At 45.1% G+C, this 22453-nt stretch overlaps 1 protein-coding gene across 2 annotated transcripts in view; it reads left to right on the top strand.

Moving 5' to 3' along the window:
• DHX35 (DEAH-box helicase 35) overlaps window positions 1-22453 on the top strand; it is a 2070470-nt gene that overhangs the window by 443718 nt on the left and 1604299 nt on the right. For both annotated transcript variants that reach the window (XM_069652289.1, XM_069652288.1), the window contains exon 5: window positions 9372-9476. In XM_069652289.1, the coding sequence (XP_069508390.1) occupies window positions 9372-9476 (105 nt within the window). The remainder of the gene's footprint in view (window positions 1-9371; window positions 9477-22453) is intronic.

The raw sequence follows: 22453 nt of genomic DNA, 5'->3' as shown, positions 1-22453 counted from the left end.
CATACCGCCACTGCCGAAGCAAGGCCGAACGGCATTCTGCAATATCTAAAAGTACCAAAGGGTGTGATGAACGCTGTCAGATGCTGGCACTCCTTCTTCAAGGGAATCTGATGGTAAGCCTGGGGAAGGCCAATCACAGAGAACACCTAAGCATCCTTGAGGGTCGCCAACTTGTCACTTATTATCGGCAAAGGATGCCTGTCCACAAGGATGTTTCTGTTAATGTCCCTCATATCTAAACACAATCTTATATCTCCATTGGCTTTTGCTGCTACTACCACTGGCGATGGCCATTCGGAACTCTCACTTCCTTCAATAATCCCCCTTTGCAGTAAGGTCTCAATCTCCGTTTTTATTTTTTCCCTCAGGTCATGAGGTATTGGTCTCACTTTATGCACTTTCGAAATCGCCCCCGTCTTCAGGTGAATCTCATGCTCAAAACCTTTAAGCATCCCCAAGTCACCTTGAAAAACCAATGGAAACTCTTCTTCCCATTTGTCTCGAACCTCCGCAACCGAAACTGGTTCCTCGGCGCTTGCCTGTATCCTAATACCTAACTTGCGCTGTTCTTCCCAGCCCAACAGTGACGAACCTTCTTGTGTCACATATACTTCTGAATCACAACTCCTACCTTTATATTTAATAACGGCTTGGAATTTACCCAATAAATGGATCTTTACCTTGCCATAAGCATATGGCTCTATCGTGTGCTCTTTCAACTCGCTTACTTTTCCTTGTAAACAGGCTTCGTATGTCTTCTTTGATATTAGGGTCCATGGAGAGCAACTATCTACTTTCAAAGTCACTACCCTACCATTCATTAGAGACACATCCGTTGGCACGGCTTACTTGTTGGACACTTCTGAAACTTCCAATACGTGTTTGGTCTGAGGTACCTGGGTAGTTTCCACATTCTCTTCTTGCTCTGAAATCCTTGCACCTGATCCAATGCATTGCACTTGTCCTGTTTCTCTACATACCCTAGCAAAATGTCCTTCTTGCATTTCAAGCAGAAAATGTTCCTTGCAGGACAAAATGCGTTTGTAGAAATATGGCGATTGCTACCACATTTATAGCATTTTACTTCTTTATTCAAATTCATTCTCTTAAATCCTCTCACCAATGCCACCTCTCTTTCTTGTCTCTCACCCTTCAGGGTGGACATATATTTGTGAGTTTGTTCCATACCCTGGGCAGTTTCAACAGCTACTTCCAAGGACACATCTTTAGTCAACAGCCTCTCCTGTATCTTCATATTATTAGTACAACGTACTAATTGATCCCGTATGAGTGAATCAGTCAACATACCAAACTCACACGTGTGACTCAAGGATCTTAAGGCTGCCACAACATTTTCGACCCTCTCCTGGGGATCTTGCACTCTCTGAAAGAATTTGAGCCTTTCAAACGTTATGTTTTTCTTCGCCTCAAAGTGGATTTCTAGTTTTCTTTCAGCCAGAGCGTACTGGTCTACCTCTCCTTGGCCTTCTTATAGAGGCTGGGGCAAACCGTCGTTGCCCTTCAGTGCCCAAATTGTGCAAGAGAATCGCCTCTTTTCTCGTTGCAGCAAATTTGTCGCCCCCAATTGCCACAAGGTAGGTGTCAAACATCTTCCTCCACCTGTCCCCCCTTATAGGTGGTACACCTGGCTCAGGTAGGAAGGGAGGGGACGGGGCCATGCTGGCTGCAGCCATGATCAAATTGCAGTGTTACCAACTACAAACAGTAGTGAAATTCTCTAATCTTGCTTTTCAATTCCACTTTTTTTAAATCAACATGTGCCAATTTCTTCTTCTTTCCCTTTAATTTCACCCTTGTGACTAGTAAAGGCTTCTGGCACAAATCCTAAGAGCTGTGAAGCTAAACCACTCGATTGCCTGTAATTAATCATGAATGTTCAAAATCTTCTGGGGGACGTTCTTGGTGCAAAGGAAATGGCTCTTCTCCTTATATCCCAGGCCAGTTGGGCTTATTTTCTTATGCAATGTTCAGAGCCTGTGGGCGGGTTATTAAATGGAGCCACACGTCTGGTTTGAGTGGACCGCCCCTCACGTCACACGTTTGTTACTGGCTGCTTCCCTCAGCCCCTCCTCACCTCTTGTTTTGTCTCGGAGAACGAGAGCCGCAGGACGTTGCCGCTCCCCTTGCAGGACCTGCCACAGCAAGTTTAAAGCAGCTTCCCCCGCCGTCAGTCACTTTGCCGTCCAGCCCGTAGGGTGCGTGGGCCTTGAAACCTGTAGCAGGCCCGTGTGCAACGGCAGGCAGTCCGCGCGTCCTGCCGAGTGGCCTCCAGCCATGCGGACCCTCACAGGGTCACCTCGTCGCCAATGTAGGAATGGCCCGACGCGGTGAGTATTGTTCAAACTTCAGTTTATTAAGTGGGCCCGCCGGACAGGTCCCTCTACAAGCTTCACCACCAACGGACCGCCGCGTCACGCGAACCAAGCTCCAAAGAAAATCAACAAGGAGAATGGTTTGCGTGACGCAGCGTTCAGTTTCACATAAACTCTACATGCCACTAGAAGAAAGTTGGTGTTAAGAGGAGAAAGAGACATTGCTTGTCTAGCAGAGTTAAAAGGGCATTGCTATCAATCTTGTCTTTGTTATGAAGAATTGTTTAAAGCTGTTTAAAGTTGAAGACGTGTTAAACTGTGGAAGTGTCCGTGGAACTGAAACTTCAGAAGCAGTCTAATTGAAACACTGTGAAGCAGAAAAGTGAAACCTGCATGGTGCATCTTTGAATGAGTTATGTCTGGCAGCAAGGTGGACCAGACAGAAGTGGGAGTAGAAGACTGGGTGTGAAGTGGAATGTACTGTGGAGAGTTCCCAAACAGAAGAAGCTGTTGTGTTTCATAGTGCTAAGAGGGAAGCACTGTGAAGAGAGCCAATGATACTTTTTCCTCCTCAGCCATGCCCTATGGATATACTCAGGATTATAAAGTTCCACAAGTCTCTCAGGATTTACTTGGCTTCTTTCAGTACTCCCTTCCCCATTCTGAACCAAATCCTTTTAGCTTTTCCTTTATTAGATCATTCAGCTTCTTGCTTTCAGTTGGGCTAACCTGGTCGTGGCACACTTGTCAGACCGCACGGTCCACCCATTACAGGTCGCACAATCGGGTATCTTATTCCTAATACAGTTCTCTTCACCCTTAAACTGGAGTCTCTGCTGCCAACTTGGATCAGTCGTCTGCCTGGTGGCCACCCCAATGCTTTTCCAACACACCTTGTGTGTTGTCAACACTTTTCTATCAGTTTTGGGAATTGTTCTTCCTTTTAATTCCTCACACAGCTCCCCCCTTTTAGGATCTCTATTTTGCTCACTTTCCATGTCCGCGCACAACTCTCCTCTTTGCAGACACTTCCTTTCTTTACACAGTGTCATTTGAGAATGTGTAATCATACACGCGACCACTATGCATCCTTGTAATTCCATTTGTCAATTTCACCCGACGTGTCTCCAGTCTTGCGCGTTTGGGCTCCAATGTTGTATCTTGCTTTCTTACTTCAATACACACTGGGCTCTCACTGCTCCTCACTCACTGGTGGTGTTTTCTTCATTCTTAGTTTAATGTCTTTGTTTTCTGAGATCAGGGTCTCCCCACCTGCCCCTCAGACACTCCTGGATTCCTGTCCTGGCCTAGGGGAACAAGCGTTTCATTTTACCAATGTAACAAGGGATCCGCAAGCCTCTCGGCTCCCTTCTTGGGACTTCTCTTCTTTGCTCGAAACAGGGGTCTGTGTCCACGCTTCTCTTGGAGGCTTCCTCACACAAACCCTCAGCGTACCTGTTTCGTCAAGCTGGTCCTAGGCAGCCAAGGCTCCTTGGCTCTCCTCCCAACTCACTCTTTTTCCTGATTGCTAGTGTTCGTTTTTTTCTGAAGACTTGATAGGCTGCAGGTGGGCATGGTTGATTTCAATTGCCTGACCCTTCATTGCCTTGTTAGTGGGACATGGCCTATGAAGATGTTGATGTGCTTCTGTTGAAGTGTCTCTAGCTGCATCTTCTTCGTCCCAGTACCATAGTGGTGTTTCTCATGGGAAATCTGTACTCCTCTTGATTTCCTCTTCTTCATCACAGTATTTGAGTGATACTTGGGGAAAAGAAGACTGTCTGTCTTAATACATCCTATGAAGGCTGGTGGGGTTTGGATAAGTCATTATCAAGGAAAGGGGGATACCATGTTTCTGGTCTAGGGGTGTCCTTAAGATCGGAAAGTGGTGTTGGTGTTAACTTTCTCTTCTCCTATTCAATGTTAGGGAATGATGTGTCAAATCTTTTCCTTCTTATCACGATGATAACAAGAGGTTGGTGGTTTTGGTTCTTTCACTCTGATACCCTCAGTAAATGAGGTTAACAGGGAAGGAAAAGATTGGGGCTCACAGTTTGATATTAGAGGAACGGGGTGGCAAGTCAGTGTCATGGTTGGAAAAAGGGATTTACTATACTGAGATTGTATATTCTCTTACTTTCCTTCGAGGATGAATATTTGTCGGAAGGTTTTGGGATGAGGCAGGATATGCATGGCACTACCCATCGACAGTAAAGGGAGGTTGATAGAAAAGTGGAGATACCCTGTCTCGCCCTTGGGCACTATTTTCCCAATCCCCGAGGACCCTCTACCCAGGAGAACATCCCTTGCTTGACCGCCCACAGGTTTGGGGTCCAAAAGGAATGGCCCGCCCCTGGCCACCAGCTTAGAAGATCCCCAGGGAATAGGCAGGGAAAGACCCTTGGGTTTTTCACAGAGGGAATGTTCCTAAAAGGGAATGGGGTATGCAAGTTTCTCTGATGTCATCCCCCTGAGGGTCGCCCCCCCCAATGTAGTCTTCACTCATATAGCCAACCCCAGTGTCAAGATCAGGTAGCGGCTGATCTTGACACTAATTTTCTTTATGGGTCCCTGTACTACTGGGTCCCCATTCTGTATACTGCACACTTTCCACATGAGCAGAGGCTACCTCAGGGAAAGGAGTGATGACATCTGATTCATCACAGCACCTTAACTGTAATTGTGTATAAGGTTTTTTCTTACTTCTTGAATTGTAGCACAATATATCTGAGTTAGATAAAGATGCATGTTTGTGATGCTTACCTGTGTGGGCAATCTATTGCATGACACTCTCTTGTGTGTGTTATCTGTACTTGAGAGCATGCTCCTGGTCTCCTAAGTGTAAACTTTACTGTTAAGTCATTCTGCCAAGTGGGAGTGTGGTTATACATTGGTGTTAAATATTGCAGGTCCGCTAAGGTTAGCTAACCAGAACACTACACCAGAAGTGGTTCTGAGCCCCGCTCCCAACACAAGCTCTACACAATCATTAGCTGCTCTCATCTATGCTTAAGTAGTGTATTGGAGCAAAACAAGAGGCGATGGCTGGAAGGTTTTGAATTAATCTTAACCTATGGCATTGCTCTGGGCAACCCTCCAGACCATCATTCTTCGACTGCCAAGCCATTACAAAAGAGGAAAGACCATATGCAAATCAAGCTTGCTCCCACCACAAAAGGGGCTGTGCAGCTCGAACTGCTTGGTCACATCCCTTCTGCAGGAGACCACAAGCATCCCCAGACATGTTTCAGCCTCGTTGGGCCTCATCTGTGAGGAGTAGCTTGCGTCTCTAAGCAGTGGATTGGGACATATTATGTGGTGCTTAAAAAATGCACTTATGCATTTACACGACCTTGGAGCACTGATGACTATCTCAAGTGCCCAATGATGATGTTCTTGACTGTTGTAAGGATTTCCTTGAACACTAAAGTTTTCCATAGTTTGTCGACTAGCAAAAACTGTAAGGTCAGAAATATACATTTAAATGTGTTGTTCTTGCTGATATTTTTCAACATCAATTTATGAAAAGAAATGTAGGGCATGAACAAGCATCTAGAAGATACTGAGAACAATACAACAGATATAAAATAGTTAAAATAACAATCCTGCTAACAGTACAGACAAGCTTCAAACATAAGAACAACAGGCTTCCACAATGGAAAACCCCAAAGCCAGGTTTGGAAATGCTTCAATAATAAGATGCGAGATCACTTGAAGATGGACAATTGAGCTTGTACTAACAGGATACAAAACTTCCAGAGAAACGAAGTACATTTGAGGACCTGCGTAATGTATGAATCTCAAGTGCGAGTTGTATCTTGGATGATATTATGAGCGAGACTAGGAACTATCCAATGGGAGCCAGTGGAGCTGTCTCAAGATAGGAGGGAAATGCTTTAATTTGCCAATTCCCAATTCCAGCCAGGCTACAGAATGAAGTGCAGCCTCCAGAGGAGTAAGTGTGGATTTAGGTAGACCTCATAGAAACGAATTACCATAGTCCAAGATATGTACAAAAAAAAGAAGAAAGAAAAGAACTGTTGAACAAGTAAAACTAGAAAAGGGAACAAAGGATTGATTCACTTATAGACCATACAAGTGAGCATTAGCTGATTTAATCAGACATTTAATGTGAATTTGAAAAGGTTTAGTTGGCTCTAAACTGAAAGCCAATTATTTTGCCCTTGAGGAGCACCAAAATGTATCTGTAAAGGACAACTCATCAAGCCAAAAAGAAAGACGAGAAAAGAGGCTTCAGAAATAAATAGGAAAGAAAGACGAGAAAAGAGGCTTCAGAAATAAATAGGAGAGATTCTGCTTTGAAATGCTGCTTTTGACAACCAGAAGCCATTACAGCTATTGTTTCTGGAGGCAGTGCCTCAGTTGTGGGCTGTCATTTGAGTTAGAAACATGCAGGAACAGTTGTGTGTCATATGCACAAGTATGACACACCGCTGTTAGGATATTTTATTTGTATCGCGCTCGTACACAAGTGTTTCAGAGCGCGACTAGGCAAGGGAGGGGAAACGGGTGAGAACACAACATACCAATGATCTTACTAGGCCCAGTGACATTGAGAACGCACAAGTGCATGGGAAAGGGAAAAGGGAAAAAGTGCATGGAAGGGGGAGAGTGGAAAGTGCGGAGCAGAGGAGAGCAGATACAATATAATAAATAAAAATAAACAGAACATTGAGGCAATAAACAGTGGTAGTGCAGCCAGCAAGTGGCAAGTGCTGTATTTAAGGCAGCAGACTGGGTAACTCTGATACATGCATAAAAAGAAGAAACATGGGGGGAGGGGAGGGCTGTATGGGTACAGATACAGTCCCAAGTGCAAGGGGTGGCCAGGAGGCATTGCAGGAGGGTGGCAGAGTGAGCAGGTACCTGGGCCCAGGGGACAGAGGGTGGGCAGGTGCACAGTGCCAAGAGAGAGCAGATCAGCAGGGGAGAGGGAGAGCGAAGGCAGAAGCACTGAGGAAGGTCTTGAGGTGCTTCTGGAACCGGAGATGGTTCTCCTCAAGTTTTAGTAGAGTGGCAGGGAGGCTGTTCCAGAGGGAGGCCACAGCCGAAAATGGAGATCTACCCCCAGCTTGTTTCTTTGAAAAACGAAGAGCTTGAGAGGGGAGGTATTTGCGGAGGGATAGCTGAAGGTATTTTGGACCCAGGCCCCAGAAAGCCTTGCGGACAATGCAGAGGATTTTGAATTTAATCCTTTCACCCACTGGGAGCCAATGGAGAGATTTCAGAGCTGGAGAGATGCGATCCCCGGGCTTGAGGCCAGGACAAGTCTTGCAGTCCTGTTCTGGATAAGTTGCAGAGGGCGGAGAGTAGGGGCAGGTAGATTTAGAAAGAGGCTGTTACAATAGTCCAACCTAGAGAGAACCAGAGCTTGGGAGACAGTGAGCTTCTGAGGGAAGGAGAGGAAAGGCGAGGAAAGGCAGAGTACCTCTGAGGAGGTGCAGTAGGAAGTTTGACTTTTTAGAGACTTCAGCGATATGGGCGGAGGTCTCTGCGTGTTTCTTCCTCAGATGACGTAGGGATGCCCCACCAATATAACTAGCTCTCACTGTCTCTCCATGTAGGATTAAAAAGTATGTGTGATGGGACCTTTGGAAAACCTGTGGTCATGGGAATGAAGGCAGATCCATTAAAAGTTGGTAAAGAAAAGTTACGCACCTGCTAAACTACCGCCTCCTTCATCCAATATTACACAATATTAATATGCAACCCATGGTTCACTTTGTTAAAAGCTACTGATCCAGCGGCATACAAAAGAGGTGATGGATAACGAGTACCTGCAGTGTTGTGTGTCGGTTTGGCAGCCAGGTCTTAAAACTAGACTGGTGGGATGACAGAATTGTATTGCCCGATTCGGAAAAACCTCACATTTTTGCTAAATTAAAGTCAGAGCCCTAGTGGTGCCAGCTGATGAACATTTAAACAGTCTGGAAATAAGCCTACATTTAAAAAGTAATTAATGAGAATAACCCAACAGTCCATAAAAAGATTAAAATAAGATTTTTCAACATGAGTGGTGAGGCAGTCTACAGCAAAGTAAGTTGTTTTAGTATCGGATTCTAAAGATTGTAACTCAAGGATTACTGAGGTCAAAGGTGGGCCAAGTAATTTAGTAATCATACTAATCAGAAGAGCATTAATAGAAAAATACTGTTTGTAATAGAATATTCAGCAAGATTAAACCATTAGAGTCAGGTGAGGTGACATTTGTTTAATTTGCTTCGGCTGCCTATTTGTCACTCTTGAACATACCCGCTTCTTACTTCTGTAATCCATGTTCCCTATGTGATTATCATTCTAGTACATTGTAAATGGGCAAAGGGGTAGTCTGCTCAACCACTAAAACTGTCGCAAAATTGAGTGCCCATTTTGTTATTTTTTACTAACGTTTTTCCTTGATATTCTGAGATCAAATGATTGTAACTTCATATTTTTCACACTTCAATTAATTTTCTAAACTTTAATTTGCAAGGTATGTGTGCCAATAATACAGAGCAAGGAGCCTGAGGACCCTAGGCTATTGCCGATTTAATGTTTTATAAAAAAGGATTTATAGATGAAGGCTTCATAGGTTTTTGGTGGTTATTCTCTGTAACTCTATGCTTCTCATTGCTTCATTTAGAGGGGCAATGCATTATGTAATCTAATAGCGCCATATTATTTGTTTTCTTAAGTTTGTTATTTAGTGCTTAACATACAGAACCCATTTTAGAGTTCTATAGGAGACTGGTAATGGATACAGGAGGAAAGGTCATTTTCTGGTGGAGGGAACCATTCTCAGAGCCCACATTGAAAAGGGTTGACTTGCTCACATAACTACCTCCCTCTGTGATTAGGGGGTTTAGGTGCAAAGCTATTAAGTCAAATAATGTAAATTTTGTCTAAGATGGTTGATTATGCGTCAAAGGGTGTCTTTTGAACTCATGGCATGTTTTAACCAGAGTTTCTCCCAATAACCATCAGATAACTCTTTTATCATTGAATGCTAATGTCAGTCTTGCTGTTATTTCATTTCAGGTAGCAGGACGTGTGGCTGAGGAGAGAGGTGCAGTGCTGGGCCATGAAGTTGGATACTGCATTCGTTTTGATGACTGCACAGACCCACATGCAACCCGAATTAAGGTGAAATATATTTTTTTTAAATATATTTTTATTGGTTTTACAACAATACATAACTCTTAAACTTCCCCTTTCTCCCTCTCCCTCTCCCTCCCTCCTCCCCCCACCGGGTTAGTCCTTGTTGCTGCTCCGAGCTCCATAGAGTCGCTGGTTCTGTTCAATAAAACATGTCCAGTATCTTTATTTTATGTGGGCACCACTGCTCCATATAGTCACTTTGTAAGTATTCCAATGTTACTGCCCGGTCATCTCTGAATTTTTGATAGTTCCCTTGAAGGTTATAGGTTATGTGCTCCATTGTTATGTGGGACCATAGTCTTCTTATCCAGTCTAGTGCCACTGGCGGTTGTTTCTGCTTCCAGTTTTTGGCTATTTCCAGCGAAACTCCGATCAGAAGGCCCATAAAGTTTCTTTTCTGGGTATTGGTTAGGGTTTTGTCTCTCGGGTCCCAAATCCCACATAGCCATACCTCCTCCCCAGGGTCTCCCATTTCCGGGAACATAAACTTCATGTGCACCTTAACCTCTTCCCAGTATTGTTGTAGGTTAGGACAGTCCCACCATGTGTGTCGCCAAGTGCCTAGTCCCCCGCATGCCCTCCAACACTCATTAGAGGTTCCCCTGTACATCGTATGCAGCGTTTCGGGTGTATAGTGCCATTGAAGGAGAACTCTCATCCACATTTCCATTGAATGTATTGCTTTCGTTAGTTTGGGTATCATGTCCCACGTATATTTCCGCCGTTCTCTGGGGATCGTTGTTCTGAGTGTCTTTTACCATCTCTTAATGTATAGCCATGTTTCTTCCTCCTCCTGAGCATTTATGAATCTGTATGTGTTTGAAACTAGCTTTCTTGTTCCGTCGTTTGTCATGATGTATTTTTCAAATGGGGTTAGTACTCTCAAGGCCGCTTCTCTTATTTTGGGTGAGTCTAACCAATGGAATAGTTGATCATATTTATATTTGTCTTTGGGGTTGAGATTCAGCAATGTGGTACACGCTTCAAATGATCGGATCTGTCCCCCCCGATACATGTCTGCCACCATTTTACAGCCTGTTTTCTCCCACTTAAGGAATGCCTTTTTCTCTAGACCTGGTGGGAATTCAGGGTTTTTGAATAGGGGCATGAAGGGTGCTGGGTTCTTGGTCAAAGTGCCTCTCTGTGTAGCTCTGTCCCATATGTCCAGGGCCGTCTGCATTATTTCGCTTATTTGGAGGTTGGGATCTCTATTTTTTCCCCCGCCCATAGCAAGTGTCTCGTGGGTGTGGTTGCTACTGCTCTGTCTTGTGCCGCCCACAGTTTCTGGGAGTTGTCTGGTATCCATTCTTTCAAAATCCATAATTGGGGTGCCTCGTAGTATTTTTTTAAGTGCGGTAGTGCACATTCCCCGTATTTTCTGGAGGCTGTGAGTACCGCGTTGGATACTCTTGGGGTTTTCCCTTGCTATATGTATTCCTTAACCGCTTTCCTTAGGGATTTAAAGAATTTTGGGGGAGGTCTAATAGGGAGAGCTTGAAATAGGTACATGAGTTTGGGAAGAATGGTCATCTTAATAACCGTTATCCGCCCCCACCATGATATTGCTGATGGGTTCCACTTCTCCAGGTCCCTTTTTATTTGACATAGTATCGAAGGGTAGTTTTGGGGGTATAGGAGTTGTATCTTATGTGTCAGAGTGATCCCCAAGTACTTAACTCCCGGGTGTGCTATTTTTTTTTGGAGATCATCTGCAAGTGATTTTATCTGCTCGGTTTCTCCCACCAGTGTCAATATTTCTGATTTATGCCTGTTTATCCTAAGGCCTGATATGGAGCCGAGGCTAACTGTATGTCTTCATTGTTAATAAGGCACAAGTAGAATTTAAAGAAACTTGTGAAGGTAGGATGTGGCTGGCTAAACATTTTATACATAGTGTTGGTAAAATAAAGTGTATGTGGGTGATTGAGGGACTTCAGTGTTCTTGTAGTTTTCTCTTCTGGCACTTTTGTGGTCTCATTGCATGCTGCTCTGTAAGAAAAAGGGTAAGAAAAAGGGTTGGATCATTAATGGGACAGTGAGTTAGGTAGGTATAAAACCTCTGATGTCGATGGGTGCAGGTTAAAAGTTCACTATGAAAAATGGGGGAAAACTGGGATGCACCTGTATAGATAAGCGTGCAGCACTGACCACGCCCCAGAGTCAATAATTACCATACAACAAAATTGAGATCAGGAAGAAGTATCTGCCGTGTGATAAAATACAAAGAAAAGAAGTGGTGTATAGCCCCAAAGCAATGAGGAAAGAAATGTTTTGCGACGAGTACTAGGGTATCTGAGTTTAGAAAAACTTTAATCAATAAATATTTAAAAAAACACTCTGTGGTTAAAAACATTGAACACACAAGGATATATATATATACGAACACAATCAAATAGACGTTCAGAATTCGATAATTATACAGAAAAAATGCATATATAAACAACATGTAAATAAAGTGGTATAGTGACTCTCGTACTAACAAAGTTAGGACTAACTGGTTTAAATAAACCTAGATGAGGTAGACTAGTCTGTAAACTAATTTCAGATCACATGGAGTTTGATTTCACAATGTAGTACCAAGGGTCTATACATAGGACATTGCAATTTAACAGTGGCTATTGTTCATCATGTTTCAGTTCATTAGAACAATAAATCGGTGAACATTCCTCAGGAGCTGGTAGATAAAGTCACACTTTAAGAGTCCGTAATTTGATACACCATGTATGCTCTTTGAATAAGAGCTAATGTCCCTTTTTTTGACAATCGGATTTTCACACTTCAGAATACCAAACAAAAGACAAAAAGATAGCTATTAGTGCTACTCATCTTGACATGAGGAGAAACATTAGTCCCTCCGTCAAACCGAGAGGCAGCATTAATCAATAATGGGGTTACCTCTAGGAGACTGTGGAAAGGTTCTTTTCGAATGGGCACAGGGAGGCTAAAGCCTCTAATCGGATGTGCACCTGTCAACACACCAAATGTGTTGCTTGAGAACTCGATTTGTAAGCTTTAATTCACCCTCGTGCAAAGTTCCACTAAGTCTCAAAAACAAGCTATCTGAAATCAATTTACCTAGTTGTCTAGTCTCATCTATGCTGTTATACTGCAGACGGTCATGTCAAACCGAGAACCTACTTCTTTCATCAAGGGCTGCTGTAGAACTAATTTTCTAGTAGTCAGATGAAAGGTGAATCATATTATTGTCTTGGTGTTAAAGTATGTCTGAATATAGGTGGGCTTATAATGCTGCAAATTAATCCGGGCTCACCTCACTAAATGGTGGTTTTAAGTACTTGGGCAAGTGTAGTAAGAAGGGCAACCTAGTTTGCTAGTCGCTCTGGTAGTTGCTTGTAAAGAGCGGTCGGTTACTGTAAGGGAAATAAATAGGCTTGTGTCAGAAAATGCACTCCCGGATGTACAAAAATATATAAAGATCTGAAAGTTGGTAGGGCAGCAGGAGCTATATATAATTTTATACCGCTACAGTAGTACTCCTTGCTGTCAATTCCTTGCTGCTACATTTTATGCATTTTAATATGTTTGGATCTTAGATTCTGTAAAGACAGGCTTTTAAATTATATTAGGTGAATAATTATTCCTGAATTGTATCAAGAGCATGTTGCTCCTCTCTCTGCTTCATTTGTGCAGTGCACGGCATCTTGGAAACCGTGTTGAGGTGAAGAAACTACAACTCCCAGCACTCTTGTAGTTCGGTACGTCAGTGCCAGTGCGTCCCAGTATATCTAAATCGAGTTGATCATGGCCAGTAAGCTTTTGGTCTCTATATATACTTGTATACCGCTACAGTAGTACTCCTTGCTGTTCAATTCCTTGCTGCTACATTTTATGCATTTTAATGTGTTTGGATCTTAGATTCTGTATAGACAGGCTTTTAAATTACATTAGGCGAATAACTCGTTTTAATTATTCCTGAATTGTATCAAGTGCTTATTGCTCCTCTCTCTGCTGTATGTGTGCACTGCACAGCATCTTTGAAACAGGGTTGAGGTGAAGAAACTACAACTTCCAGCACTCTTGTAGTTCTTGCGTGTTTTTCAGACGACGTCCGGCATGTCAGAGCGTCATAGCCGGTTTGTGCCAGTTCTTGTCATAATGAGTGGCTTAGGCGCCCCGCTCTTGATATTTCCTCTTATCTACTCTGCTATTCCTAGCTTTGTTAATGTCTGCACGCTGCGAGCTGCTTTCAGCGATTCGGAGGAATCGTAGAACTAGGATATTAGCTATGTCAGGAGACACTATACCAGTTACCGGCCCTTGCTGTCGGGGAAATATCTAAATACGTGAATGTTGACAATCAGCCTCTGGCACCTGAAGTACCTCCACCTGATAATTATGATGCCAAGAGCAGTGGAGACACTCCAGTTTTGCCCGTTATCATGGTTGATTATAGTAAGTGCCCAGGAATAGTGCCTATTGTGTCATCAGTACCACACTTATTAAAATGTGCATTATTAAACACAGTCACTTATGTGGCATGCAGTTGAAGTGGCCAATTTTATTGTTGAATTCAATCTTGATATATTAGCTGTTACCGAGACATGGCTCTATAAAGCTGCCGATCATGCATTGCAATTGGCCACTCTGGCTGGGTTTTGTCCATTTACACTGATTGCGTGGGGATCAGTGGTGGAGGGGCGGGGGAGTGGCCCTAATCTTTAAGCAATATCCTAATTTTTACATTTCAGATGTACCACATTTTGATCACTGCAAGGCCTTGCTTTTAAAAGTTATTGTTAACTCTGTTAGTACTTTCACTTTATTGTTATTGTATAGACCGCCTATGATGACACCAAAGTTTGAGGAGCAACTTCTTGCCTTCTTGGGCAGTATATTTCTTTTAGTACTCTGTCATTTTAATTCATGGGCAAATGATCCCATGGACCATGATGTAGTATCTTTCTTGCAAATGCTTCAATCTGTGGGATTTACTCAGCATGTTTATCTTTCCACTCATAAAGGCGGTAATATTTTGGATTGGGTTCTATCGAAAAATCAAAGGTTGTCTCCCATACTAGTGAATGACTGTATTTGGTCAGATCACCTTTCTTTATCTATTGAGGTATATCTCTCCCATCTATCCAGTAAAAATTCTCAGTCAAATTAAGTATCTGCTCCGGTCAGGAACTGCAGGAATGTGACACATGAGGCTTCCGAGGCTGTCGTGATCCCCCTTTTACCGTCTTTGAAAGATGATATTCCTCTTGAGGAGTTTATTTATCATTTTAGAACTGCAACAAATCAAGCTTTTGATACATTAGCACCTATGAGATCTGTAAACCAGAAGAAGTTTACTGTATCTAATTCATGGTACACACCAGAAGTCTAACGTGCTAGATTGGCCAAACGTAAAGCTGAACGTACCTGGCAAAAACATCCCTCAGACATTAATCTTGTAGCGGATATATACGCAGCTAAAATGTATGAATCTACAGTTTTTAAAGCAAAAGAAACTAACTTGAACACTAGAATTGACAAAATCATAACCTAAAGAATTGTTCGTCATCTTACAGAAATGAAAGGGGAGTATGGTTAAATCCTTGACGATCATGTCAATGATTGGTGTCAGTGCATTCTCGACGGGTTCATCAAGAAAACACTAAAACATCAACAAAACATCTCTGACCATGCAAAAACAATACAGACTACAGCTGATGTAACTATAACAAGGGGGTTGTCCTACCCTCTGAGTTAAGGAGAGTGCAAACATAAATGAAATGCAAACTGGTTATGGACCCTTATGAATGCCCATACAATTGGGGCAGCCATTGTGGGCAACAACACACTCACTGTTGTTAAACACCAAACTCGTACTCATACGAAAAGTGTCAGCTTTTTATTATTCATAGGCTGATGAGTATTTATATATACACATATCAATACATGATAACATTTCATGGTTACAAACACCTAGCTATAATGAAAATTCAATGTTCCATGTTTACAGATGGCCTGCGGTGCAAACAATACACTTGAATATTTAACAAGCAGTTTGTTAGTAGGTGAGATGTGCCAATATAATTAGGTGCAGGAAACACAAGGTGAAAAATGCGGTTTATGGGAGACGTTGGTTGCAAGTCTCCTGAGCGCGGCTAGTCTGACCTCATATTTGGTCTACGTCTGAATAGAGATGTTAGTGGTATAGTTGCAGCATTCAAAGCAGCCCGTAGGAGTTTCTGGGTCTGCAAGCTGCTGACGTTTCGGCAGAGATAGATGGAAGCCTTCTTCTGGGGCCAACAAAGTCAGGGAACTCTGTGTTGTAAAGACAAAAAATGATAAAAACATGGGAGGGTGGTGTTAAAACAGCAGCAGAAGTGCTGGATAGGGTCAATGTAGAGTATAGAATACTTAAGACATATCCTATCTAGTTCCAGAAGGCACATCCACTCACCACTGAGCGTACTGTGAGTAGGAACAGATGAGTCAAGGGGATATCATCGCAGGGCTGGCTGTGAAGCAAAAGAAGTCACGGTGTGTAGTTGTGGTAGCAGATGCCGCTGGATAGGCGGAAAGCCCGTAGGGATCAGGTGGTGGTTTCCTAAAGTAGGGCCGTGATCCGGCTGGATCCAAGGTAAAGCATACCTGGGGTAAACAGAATTGGAGGGACAAGGATCATGGAGTGTCCCAAGGGACAAAGAAAGTGTGCAGTATACAGAATGGGGACCCAGTAGTACAGGGGCCCATAAAGAAAATTAGTAACAGGAGAAATAGCGAAGTTACCTGGATGCGGTGTGAGGGCAAAGCCCAATGAAGGTCACGTGTGAGATCTCTTCTCGGAGGGAGATAGTCATCAAAGCTGGATGTCATAGGTCCGTGAAACACAAGCTTGCCCTGGGGAGTAATAGGGAGGGAGAGGCTGGTTAGGTTGGTGGTCCTGCAAGCCTGGGTGGAGGTATTGCAAGGGTCAGAAATATCTGGTAGTTGGCCAGGAAGGGGGATCTTACCTCTCGATTTCGGGGCAAGCGGGAGCATGAACGGCGTCCGTTAATGGCGCCTGTGCTGACTCTGTGAGGGAGAGCAGCGGAGATGTAGAGGCGTGCGGGTGGTGAGCGTGCGTGCGCGCCACAGTAGTGTCTCGGGAGGTTGAGGCAGAGATTAGTGGTTGAGGGCAGAGGTGCGCACCATAAGGGGAGTAGTGTCTCCCCACAGCATCAACTCCGAACTGCCCGGAGACTCGGCGCTGTGTGACCAATGTTTGGGGGGCTGTGATCCTCCCAGGCAGTGCAGCACTAGAAAGCTCACACGGTACGTGACTGCGGGAAGCTGAAGTACAGGGAGGCGAGGGGGGCGGGGAATTAGTGGAGTTCGATTCCCTGTTAGAAGTGCACGGTCACAAATGGCCTACTGGGTGGAGAGACCCATGAGTGGAACAGAATGCATGGGAAGAGGGGCATGAAGGTGCTGACAGGCTGATGTGCGATGCTGCAATCTGCTGTGTGCAGTCTGGCGAGTAGGCCGCTGTAGGCCTGACCGGGCTTACTGTCTGGAAGTGCCGATGAGGAATGTTGAACAAACAAACAACAACACAACCGTGTAATACAATACATGTGAGGCCAGAATATCAGTAGTAGCATCTGATATCAGTAGTAACATATATGCAGCTTCTGGCAATATATTGACAATAATGTCAGGTTACAGAAAACATAGTACATAACACATCATTGTATGTGCGAATTGGCATTTATACAAGCAACCACTCAGAGTATAGTGATATAGTGATCTGATGTCCTGTGCTCAGTAGTTACATGAGTGCTGGGTTAGTTGACTAAGCATAGTAGTAAGTGGACTGTGGTCAGTGAGGGGACCGGAGACAAGTTTGAATACCAATGGCTAGCACACAGTTGCGGTAAAGTAGAATGATATTCTGTGAATGAGATGATTAGAAACGTGAAGGGGTTGCTAATTCCTGTATCACCAAAAAGGGCGTGGTAATTGGGAGAACGTAGAAAGAAGGGACTGTCAAGGTCAGGTATTAGAAAGGTCCTGGAGGAGCCTCATTGAGGCCGGTGGTAGTAGATTTGAGTTTATGCATCCACCAGGCTTCTTTATGATTCAGAGTGTTGCTGATGTTTGTTTTAGTATGCACTTTGTCCACCACCCACCATACGAAGCAGTCTGGATCATGATGGTGTTCAGAGAAATGATGGACCAGAGGGGCGGTGAGAGTCTTGCATCGAATCCGTGATCTATGCTCGCCGATGTTTGTGGACAGGTCTAGAGGTTTGCCCGACTTATCGTAAGCCGCAGGGGCATGTGTCAGTGCATTCCCGACGGGTTCATCAAGAAAACACTAAAACATCAACAAAACATCTCTGACCAAGTGAAAACAATAAAGACTAACAGCTTCCTCTAGTAATATTACATTTTGAGCATCCACTGTTTAACTTTGAAGAGGTATCGGTGGAGGAGGTTATGGAGGTTGTACTCAAGTTGAAACCATGGGTTACTGCATACATTAATCGCTCTTTTCAGGAAGCTTATGTTCCTGATAATATGTTATGTTATGTTACCTACTCTTGTAGAGCACACGGTCACCCAAGAGTATAATGGCGCTTAGCGAGAGAGTGGGAACTGATTACTTCAGGTAAATCAGAATAAGTAGGTTTTCACCAACATTCTAAAAGCTAAATGGTTTGATGTTTTCTTGATGAAGAGTGGAAGGTTGTTCCACAAAGCTGCCGCAGCGACGGAGGAAGCCCAGCCGCCGACCTGAGACCGTTTGTATCTTGGCACTACAAGTTGTTCGGCTGTGGCGGAACGAAGGTTACGGGTGCGATAGTGGGTGAATTTGGCTTGGAGATATTCAGCGCCCTGATTGTGAAGGGCGCGATGAACTATACATAATGCCTTGAACTCAACATGCTGAGCCACCGGGAGCCAGTGGAGAGTCCGAAGCACAGGAGAGATATGTGCTCCAAAAGGCATGGCAGTGGCCATCCGCACGGCTACATTTTGCAAACGTTGCAACCGTTGAATCAAGCCTTTGTGTTGGGCCAGGTACAAAAAGTTGCAATAATCTATCCGCGATAGGAGCATGGCTACTACAACTGGAGGGCACAGTAAGGCAGGAATCAAAGGCAGTAACTTCCTCAGTATTTTCAGCTGGAAATGGCCAGCCTGGCATACAGCAGTAACTTGTTGGTCCATAGAAAGTAATGCAGAGAGAACAACACCCAAGTTTTTCACTTTTTTTACCGAGCTCGGAAGAGATCCTAAACAAGGCGGCCAGAAGGAGGACACCCAGAGTGTAGGATCAGGGGATAGCCTACCACCATCACCTCAGTTTTATCTCCATTTAATTTGAGCCAATTGCAGTTCATCCTGTCTCCAACAGCTGTTAGACACTCCCGCAGGCGCGACGATACATCAGCCTGATCAAGGTCTAATCAGATCATGGTTATCGTTGTCATACGAGTAGCATCTGATGCCAAAGGATCGGATAAGATATACATGGGCCCAAATATAGATGTTAAACAAAATAGGAGATCGGGAGGAGCCCTGTGGCACTCCACAGCTGAGGTGACAAGAAACAGAAAGAAAAGGGTCATAGAGAGGGTCTGGGTACGATCCGCAAGAATATTAAAGAGGCATCATTGTAATTAGTTATTTATAATTAGCTTAATACCCAGAGGTTTCTAAGCGTGGACCCGGGGATCGAACCTGTGTTGCTCCGTGTCGTCTTGCTCCCAAGGCATGCGTGTTGCTTCTGAGCTATCCTCCCAGGCCTAAAGCATGGATCACACCATTGTTGAAAAAGGAAAACCTGGACCCAATGGATGCAGTCAATTATAGGCCTATCACGAATGTCCCGTTTGTGCTAAAATATATTGCATAAAATTGCATGTAACCAATATCAAATATTTATAGAGCAATAAGACATTCTTGCTTCAGAACAGTCTGGTTTTCGCCCCAACCATGGGACAGAGACCACTCTTTTGGACTTAAAATCCAATACTGCAAGCATTATTGAGGGTTTTTGCTATTCGATCTCTCTGCCTTCTTCAATTTAGTCGATCATTCCCTTCTGGCGGAAATATTGATCAAATTTGGCAAGTGTACACCTTCTTCCGCCTCCCGGTTCAAGTCATTTCTTGGACCAAGAACTGTGAACGTGGTCAAAGAGAATGCTCAATCACGCAGAACGTCTCTTAGATGTGGAGATCCACAGGTCCCTAGTTTGTCGCCACTGCTTTTTAATATATATTCCAGACCACTATGTGATTGATAAAGTTCTCAAACTATGTGGATGATAACCAGATTTCTGCTGAAGCTCTCTGGATCTAAACCAATCACTGTCCTCTGGGTCATACTGCCCCCATCCAATGACAGTCCTCTCTCTAAGCCTCTACTCTGGCAGTCATCTTCAGATTTTTACCGCACTCCTCAGTGTTGGAATTCCTCTAGTTTGCTTGTGTTTTTGACAGAAAAAATGTTCTATTTCTGTTCCGAAAGAGCTTATGTGTTCTTTTCTCCATCTTCCGACAGCAGGGATCTGTTGTTGTTGAATTTCAGCACCCCTGACGGGCAAAGATTGTCGAAGTTTCCAGAAGGCTATCGGGCCAACTTTGCGCCCTCCAACCATGACAGAGGAGAAGGAGGAAGGAAGATCCCTCTTCAAGTCCTGCACCAAGTTCAGGCTACACAATGTGTTTGTTTTGGACAAGCACCTGCAATGCCTCTACTGCCTGCATCCAGACCACACGGAAGGAGAAAGCGAGATATGCCTCGGCTTCTCCAAGAAGACGATTAAGGATAGGCACAGTAGACTGACGGCGTGGCTGAACGCCAAGGCCTCTGCCCCATGCTCCGAGCACGGTCATGCCTCACCGAGGACCGGCCGGTCCGAGGAGCGGTCTTAAGTCCTTTGAGGGTGCTTCATCCATGGGGACTCAAGACAAGGCCAAGAACCGCAAGTCCAGGTCCACAGGGGTCGCCGCAGAAGCGGGTCCCACGGCGGACAGGGCGCATTTGACATCACCCTCTGCCTCCATTGCCAGCCGGCAAACGAGCTCTTCCTAGCTAAACTGCGTGAGAAGCCAGAGAAGCCACGGATGAAGAAGAACAAGACCTATCTGCCCAAGAAGGCCCAAGCAGCACATGATAAGTCTTTGTCAATGATAGTTGGTGACGGCTGCTCTCACGAAGGCTAACCAGGATGGAGGTTTTCTTGTACAAGAGGCGCAAGGCCAAGCGGAAGACAATCATGGCGGGCCCCTTCTGGATGATGTGTGAGAGGAGGGCCTGGCCCTCTTGAAGTACCCTTGCATGGCTCCAGCCAAACGGGATAGGCTGAAGAAGAAGTACCGGCTGCCAGAATCTGCACCCAGGTGCCTGAGGTCGCAACCATCACCGGATTCAGTGGCTTCAGGGGCCGCGAGGAAAAGTTAGGCTATTCCATCCTTGTTGTCTTGAATCCCTCCAGACAGTGAGGGGAAGCAGATGGACGCCATGGGACGGAAGGTGATCTACACTGTGGCGTCCACCGTCAAGACGGTCAACGCACTGGCGATCCTAGCCAGGTACAAAGGGATCTGTGGTAGAAGCTGGGTCTTATTTTTCCTCCCTGACGACAAGAAGATGGAGGCAATCACTCTCTTCTAGGAAGAGGAGGTAGCTTCGGATCACACCATCACAGTGGCGCTGGACATTCCTTACACAGGGTTCCGGCAGATGGGGAATGGCGTCTGCCTTCATCGCCAAGGCTGGATGAAGGCTGGATGAAGGCCACGAATGTCCGCCAGGAGGTCCAAGCGAAGGTACTGGACATGCCTTTCGGTAGAGATAACCTTTTCGGGAAGGTCGTCGATGAGTCCCTACAGGCCAGCACACCGGATTCAGAGACGGCCCTTTCCGTGGGCACTGCTCTTTTCGCTCCGCCAGAGGAAAGTCAATCAGGTCTTCAAAAGGTTTCATTATCGTACTGTGAGCCTTCCAAATCCACGACTCCGGAAGCCTACAGAGGCCGTTCCCAGTTTACGATGGGGGAGAAGGGCGTTGGCGCCAGGGAGCTGGTGCCGAAGCAAGGCTGTACCGAGCAGGACGTCAGGGCCCCACCCATGCACCCCAGTGCGAGGCCTGCTGATGAGGTTTGTCAGTGAGTGGGAAACACAGACAGATAAGTGCTCGATGCTCTCGCCCAACAATATACCCTGGAGTTTCAGCGCAGGTGTCCACGGATCCCTCTGGTGTACCGTCAGGAGCAGCACATCCCTCATCTCCTAGAGGAGGAACGGGCCATGCTGCTAAAAGCGGCGATGGAGCTAGTTCCCCAGCAACTCTGGAGTCTATTCCAGGTACTCTTTGGTCAGAAAGAAGACAGGGGGAGAGGCTTGAGGCCCATTCTGGGCCTACGACGTCTGAACAAGTTCCTCAAGTCTAAAAAAAATTCAGGATGGTTACATTGCAACACGTGCTCAGCCAACTGGAAGGAGGCGATTTCTTGACGTTGCTGGTCCTGGAGGACGCCTATGTCCATTTCCCCATTCACAGGAAACGCCGAAAGTTTCTATAGTGCCAGTTCCAAGCCCTACCTTTTGGCTTGAAGTCAGCCCCCAGAGTGTTCACGAACTGCCCGGCACCGGTGGCGGCCCATCTGCGTCTACGTGGGATTCACGTATACCTGTACCTCGACGATTGGCTTATCAGGGCCCGCTCATGAGAGTTGGCCGTCGGACACACGAAGTCGACCGTCAAGCTAATGGCAGATATAGGATTCTCCATCAATTATCCAAAGTCCTGTTTGACAGCATCGCAGAACGTGCTGTTCCTTGGAGCCAGACTCAATACGGTGTCCTGCCTGGCGTGACCCTTGGAGGATAGGGTAGTGGCCATTCAAGGGAAGGTGCAGCGGCTGTTGTCGATGAAGACGGCCTTGTTGCGAGCCATCAAGTCATTGCTCGGCATGATGTCGTCCTGCATCTACCTCATCCGGCTCTGCAGGT

The sequence above is a fragment of the Ambystoma mexicanum genome, chromosome 3p (assembly GCF_040938575.1).
Source record: "Ambystoma mexicanum isolate Mex_15411 chromosome 3p, UKY_AmexF1_1, whole genome shotgun sequence".
Lineage (NCBI taxonomy): Eukaryota > Metazoa > Chordata > Amphibia > Caudata > Ambystomatidae > Ambystoma > Ambystoma mexicanum.
This window is presented reverse-complemented; position numbering and strand designations above follow the sequence as displayed.